Raw genomic sequence first — 6,278 nt, 5'->3', positions numbered from 1 at the left:
ACTAGAGGAGGGGTTTATTCACTCCCAAGACTCATGAGATGCAAGTGAGACAGAGGAAGAACAAATGTATATAAGAAAAGAAAGAAAGAAGGAGGCGACAAAAAATTGGGACATCAGAAACAGATTGGGTATACAGTTTCATAAGAGGAGAAAGGAGGTCTTAAACGTGTTTGCTGAAATTGAAGCCCAGGATAACCAGCCTAAACGAAACAGAGGATGAGCAGCTGATTGAATGCCAGGTATGTGGGATTATATTGTACTTATGATTGTCATTTCTTGGAATGTCAGAGGACTAGGGAGTGGAGAGAAAAAGAGAGTAGTGAGGAATTTGGTGGCTAAGAACAGGCCAGATATGCTATTTCTACAAGAGACTAAGCTGTAACAGGAACAAATAGGAATTTACAAAAAACTATGGCGGAAAGACAATATTAAAGGAAAATTTATGAATTCAGAAGGAAGATTAGAAGGGCTTATCAGTATTTAGAGGGATGAATTCTTAGAGGTAGACAATTGTGAGGTGCACAGGTATTTTGTTATGATAATTGGAATGACAAAAAATATTGATCAAGTGTGTGGGTTCGTAAATGTTTACGCCTCGAATGAAGAAGCAACAAGAAAGAAATTATGGGCTGATTTAATTGAAAGGATTCCTAGAGGGAATATTATGTGGTGCTTGGGTGGGGATTTTAACATATTACGAAACGAGCTTGAAAGAATTGGCAGAGGTGATATAGGTAGATCAACAATGGCTTTTGGGGAGTTTATTGACACTATGGCTCTAGTTGATTAACCTTTAATAGGGGATAAGTTTACATGGTGTGGCTATCGCGAGGGATGGGTTTTCAGTCGCCTTAATTGTTTCTTATTAGATGTGGACTGGCTGGAAAGTGCTCAAAGATTCATTCAAGAGTGTTTGCCAAGCTCATTGTCAAACCACAACCCAATTATCTTAAGGTCTAGTAAGGTGGAGTGAGGGCCCAAGCCTTTCAAGCTTTTTGATTATTGGATGGAAGAAAAGGGATTCCAAGAGTTAGTGGCAAGTACTTGGGATAAGTAGGGCCAGACTAGCTCAAATAGGAATGGAATTTGGTCTAAACTTAGAGAGATGAAAGTGGTTATTAAAGATTGGAAGACGAACGTCTTAGGGAATACACAATTGAAAATCTAGAGTATTGAAGAAGACTTGAAAAACATGCAGAGGCAAGCACAGAATGAGGACTTAGAACAAAGAAAACAAGAAGAGATGTGTGTTAAGAGATCTGAGTTATGGGCTCTTTATCGAAGGAAAGAAAGAGAATGGTTACAAAAATCAAAGGTGAAATGGGTAAATGATGGGGACTATAATACAAAATACTTTCACATCATGGCAGCGGCACGAGGCAGAATCAACAACATTGTGAAAATTCAGTGAAAGAATGGCTACTGATGACTTGAGCAGTATCAAAGACGAAGTGGCATGGCATTTTGAAAACTTGTGCTGGGAGAATTTAGTAATCAAGCTAGTGGATCTTGACTGTAGTTTCAATTCAATTAATGCTGATTTAGCTCATTGGCTGGAAATCTTGTTTGAGGAAGAGGAGGTTTGGGAGACCATTAAAGGATGCAATGGTAACAAAGCTCCAGGTCTTGATGGCTTTAATTTGAATTTCTTCAAGCTGCATTGGGAAGTGGTCAAAACTGATGTGATGAAGTTTATAGGAAAGTTTTATAAAAGTGGGGATCTTGGGAGAGGGGTTAATGCGTCGTTCATTGCGCTGATTCCAAAGGTGCAGAATCCTTCAAATTTAGGGGAGTATAAGCTAATTAGTTTGCTGGATAGCTTGTATAAAATCGTCTCTAAAGCCAACCGATTACAGAAGGTGATTGGAAAAGTTATAGATAGAAATCAGTTCGCATTCGTAAATGGAAGGCAATTAATGGACTATGTTTTGATAGCAAATGAAGTGGTGGATTGGTTGAAAAAGGAAAAGTTAGGTGGATTGATTTTTAAAGTTTGACTTTGAAAAAGCATATGATAGTGTGTGCTGGAAGTTTTTGGATCTCGTCATGGGTAAGATGGGGTTTGGAGAGAAATTGAGAGAATGGATCAAGGCATGCATAACCACAACTAAGATTTCAGTTCTGGTCAATGGCTCGCCTATGAAACAGTTCGCAATGGAAAGAGGACTGAGGCAAGGGTGCCCTTTCTCTCCCTTTCTTTTTAACATGGTAGCTGAAGCTTTGAGCTGTATGATGAAGAAAGCGGTGGATGCTGAAATGTTCAAAGGTATGGAGATTGGAAATAACGGCTTTGTGGTTTCTCATTTTCAGTACGCTGATGACATAATTCTGTTCCGTGAGCCTTCTTTTGAAAATTTATCCATCTTAGGAGAATACTAAGGTGCTTTCAAGGGGTGTCTGGGCTGAAAATTAACTTTCTCAAAAGCCATTTTATTGGAATAGGGGTGGAGCAGCAAAGGGTGGGGCACTGGGCTGAACTTATTAATTGTCAACTTAGGGGGATCTCGATTACCTACTTAGGGCTACCCTTGGGAGTCAACCACAACTCATCCAAGTTTTGGAAACCAATGCTCGATAGAGTGGTGACAAAGTTAGTGGGGTGGAAAGCTAAGACTCTATCGGCAGGAGGGAGAATGACGGTGTTAAGATCAGTTATAGCAAGTTTGCCAATCTTTTATATGTGGCTCTTCCAAATTCCTATTATATGAAAGTAGAAATTGAGAAACTCCAAAGAAAGTTTTTATGGGGAAGAGTTGATCAAAAGAGAGGGATCCACTATGTTAAGTGGGAAACGGTCTGTAACTATAAAGAATGTGGTGGAATTGGGTTACTTGATTTGGAGGTGAAAAATCAGGCACTACTTAATTAGTGGATTTAGAGGTACGGAAAGGAAAAAGACAGTTTTTGGAGGGAAGTCCTGGTGTAGAAAATCGGTAATGACCCCAATGAGCTTTTGCCAAATATGAGTGCAAACAGGAGAGTTTCAACATTATGGAAAAAAAATAATCAGTCCCTTTTCCCCCTCTAATAGGTTTTTCTTATAAGTTCATGAAAATCTGGGTTTTGTCGTCGAGAATGGTGAGAATTTGAGGTTTTGGCAGGATGAATGGATCGAAGGCATGACTCTGGCGTATGCCTTCCTGAGGGTGTTTTCGTTTGTGGATAATAAAAGAGGAAAGATCGTTGAGTTTGGAAGCTGGGATGAGGGAAAGTGCATATGGAAGGTGGCACTTTGTAGACAACTTTTTGATTGGGAGGTTGAGCAATGGGAGAAATTTGAAGAGATCCTTGAAGAATTTCATCTTGGCAAGGATTTGAAAGATGAGCTGGTGTGGAAAAGTGTGATCTCCTTGAGCTTCTGCTGTGTAATGCAGATAAGGAAAGTTGTGATCACCTTTTTGTAACTTGTAGCTAATCATGGAAAATATGGGCAGAATGGTGCAGGTTATGGGGCATAATGTGGATATCCCCTGGGAATGTTAAGGAGCTGTTTTTTGTGTGGAACAAATGGCAGCTGGTTAGGTTAGATGCTAGGATATGGAAAATGGGGTTTTTTGCAATGGTGTGGTCCATATGGAAAAGTAGAAATGAAATTGTGTTTCAAGGCAAAAAGTGGAATAAGGACCAGGTTTTGGAGCTAGCTAGGATTAGGGTGGCATATTGGGCAAATGCCAAATGGCCAAAAGATTACCCCTACGTGCTTGATGTATATAGACAGCCCCCAGCCAAAAGCAAGGATACCAAGAAGAACAAAGAAAGGAAATGAATGCAATGGGAAAAACCCTCTCAAGGGCATTTAAAGTTTAACGTCGATGGAGCAGCTAGAGGATGTCCTGGGCCTACTGGGATATGAGGGATTTTGAGGGATCACACGGGGGCAGTTAAAATTATTTTCTCCAAAGCTATAGGCGAGGCTGATTCCAATTTCGCAGAGATGATGGCAGTGAGGGAAGCGTTCTTGATTTTCTCATCATCAATATGGAAGGATAATCATAAACTTCTCATTGATAGTGATTCGAGTAATGTGGTTAAGTGGACGATCCATCCGGATATGGCCCCGTGGAGGATGAGAAAAGTGGTTCTACAATTGGAGAGATTGAAGGAGGAATTGGAGGGTTGGGAGATTCGACATGTCAGAAGAGAAGCTAACCAGAGAGCTGATGCTTTAGCAAAGCAGGGTGCTTATCTTCAATATGACATCTTGAGAATCTTCACGTAAGCTGTAGATTTCTTGAGAATCTTCACGTAAGCTGTAGATTTCTTTTTTTCTGTTTAAGGTGAGTTGTGGTCTTCCTGATGTTGTGCGATTGTTTGCTAAAGCTGAACAGTCAGAACTATTGTTTAAAGATGAGTCTTGTTGCAGAGAGGTCTTTCTGGACTGATAGTTCACTAGATTTGAAAGGTTGATACGTTTTTATTTTCCTTGAAATTCATATGTTTACAGGCTTACGGAATTTAGATAGGTCTTGTGCTCAACCCCTAGGTGCTTTGTAGGGGATCTGGTTGCTGGGTGGTTTTTGTACATGAGTTTGGGATCTTGTTCTTTCTCCTGTATGTTTGTTGTTGTTGTTGAAGGAGTGAGGTTTTTGGAGGACTTTGGGCTCTCATTGTGTCTGTTCTTTGTCCTGGAGGGACTGATGCCTGATTGGACTGTTCGTGCCATGGGATATTGGGGGTAATACCTGGTAGTTAGTGGGCATCTCTTCCAATATCTGTGGTTATGTCCTGCAACTATGGTCTGTTTCTGTATTGGGGAATTTCTCTCCTCCTTGTTTCTTAAATGAAATCTTACTGAATGACTTTCAAAAAAAAAATTTTGGTGCCTTCTTTTTCCTTTTGTTTACTTTTTGGTTCTCTCTTCTTTTGCTTTCTCCATTCTTTTCATTTTCTTTTTGCTCTTTTTTCACTGTTCTTTTCTTTTTTGATTGTTTTGTTTATCATGCTATTATGGTCTTTTTCATACCCCCGCTTCCAGAAATTTCTTCTCTTTTTTCCAGTTTGATTTCTTTGTTTTGCAACTCTTTTCTTATTTTGTTTTGCTGATTTTTTTTATTACGAATAATGCGTAATTAGCATGAAAACTCTTGTACCTTCGGATGGCTTGAAAGAGTTCAGCTTTTCTTTGGATTTTAACTAAATGCTTTCTTTGTAGCTCATGGCTTTTTATTTTTGGGTCTTATTATCTTATTTGTTTGGTGGTTGAGTTTTTTATTCATAGCTCCCGCTTTTTTTTTTTTTTTGATGTCCATGTTTGTAATAGTCATGGATTTGCAGTGGAGTGGAGGAAACTTAGAGGGCGGTAAGAGAAAGGAAGAGCCTTTGGTGTTTTGCTGGCTCAGTTTGTTTGAGCTGTGGAGTTTTTTGACACCATCAACTAAGAAGGTTGAAATTTTTAATTTTCTGAGTAGGGATTGTCTGTGGAATGCATGGTAAAAATTATATGAATGAATAATGAGTCTTTGTGCATGGAGAGGAATAGATAATAATTTAATCAAATATTTCATTCATAATTATTCTTTTGTTGATTGCTTCGATACTTTGATCGCCCGCTACAACAACGAGGATGCTCCCTTACTTGCCTTCAATAAGGACCAACAGTAATTTCTCCTCTCTCTCTTCCTCTGTACATATGTTGGGTTGGGTATGCATGCATTTGCGTATTTGAAGCAGCTGTCAATGTATATCTAAACGTTTTGATCTTATTGCAAAGTTTGCTTTTTCTTTCCATTGTTTATTTAATATTTTGTTTGTTTGCATATCAAAAGTTCTACCAGGAGTGTCTGTTCTTTGACTATTGATGATAAATAATTGCATTTAGCTCATAGTCTTTCTTCACGATGAGTTTTCGTGGTCTGTCTTGCCACTTGACTTTTTCATGAGATGTTTTGTGAACTCAATATTTTATATTTTATAAAATCTAGAATTTAAGTTTAATATGGTTTAGCATTGGCAACAGTATGTTATGTCTTGACGGTAGATTCATATTATTTTCCAGAGTCCCTGAAATTGTCTGTCACTTTTTTCATTAGTTTTTCTCTTCATCGCTTTCTTTGTCATTTTCTTAGTCTTCTTCTTTTGTTTCTTTTTATTTTCTTGACTTTGTTATTTTTAGAATCTCATTTCCAATTAATTTATTATATATATATATTTGTAATATTTGTTTTTGTTTTAATTTTTTTGTATATAACTAATATATATATATATATATATTTATTTATTTAATTTTTCATCTTACTTTGTTATTAACAAGAGAAACAACACCATTTTGAATTCCACAC

The 6,278-nt window shown here is 37.9% G+C and overlaps 1 protein-coding gene across 1 annotated transcript; it reads left to right on the top strand.

The window, feature by feature from the left end:
- On the top strand, nt 3,512–5,611 carry LOC18609143. The gene is made up of 2 exons (XM_018115104.1): nt 3,512–4,215; nt 5,261–5,611. The coding sequence occupies exons 1-2, from the start codon at nt 3,935–3,937 to the stop codon at nt 5,301–5,303; spliced, it is 324 nt and encodes a 107-aa protein (XP_017970593.1). The 5' UTR covers nt 3,512–3,934; the 3' UTR covers nt 5,304–5,611.

This window comes from Theobroma cacao, chromosome 2 (genome assembly GCF_000208745.1).
Source record: "Theobroma cacao cultivar B97-61/B2 chromosome 2, Criollo_cocoa_genome_V2, whole genome shotgun sequence".
Taxonomy (NCBI): domain Eukaryota; kingdom Viridiplantae; phylum Streptophyta; class Magnoliopsida; order Malvales; family Malvaceae; genus Theobroma; species Theobroma cacao.
Note: the sequence above shows the minus strand (reverse complement) of the source record. Positions and strands in the feature narration are given on the sequence as shown.

What these genes read in the sequence shown, in the direction of transcription:
- LOC18609143 (XM_018115104.1), top strand. Translation starts at nt 3,935, where the DNA reads ATGATGGCAGTGAGGGAAGCGTTCTTGATTTTCTCATCATCAATATGG. An exon ending in GACATCTTGAGAATCTTCAC is followed by an intron (nt 4,216 to 5,260) that starts GTAAGCTGTAGA and finishes TGTTTGTAATAG; the next exon opens with TCATGGATTTGCAGTGGAGT.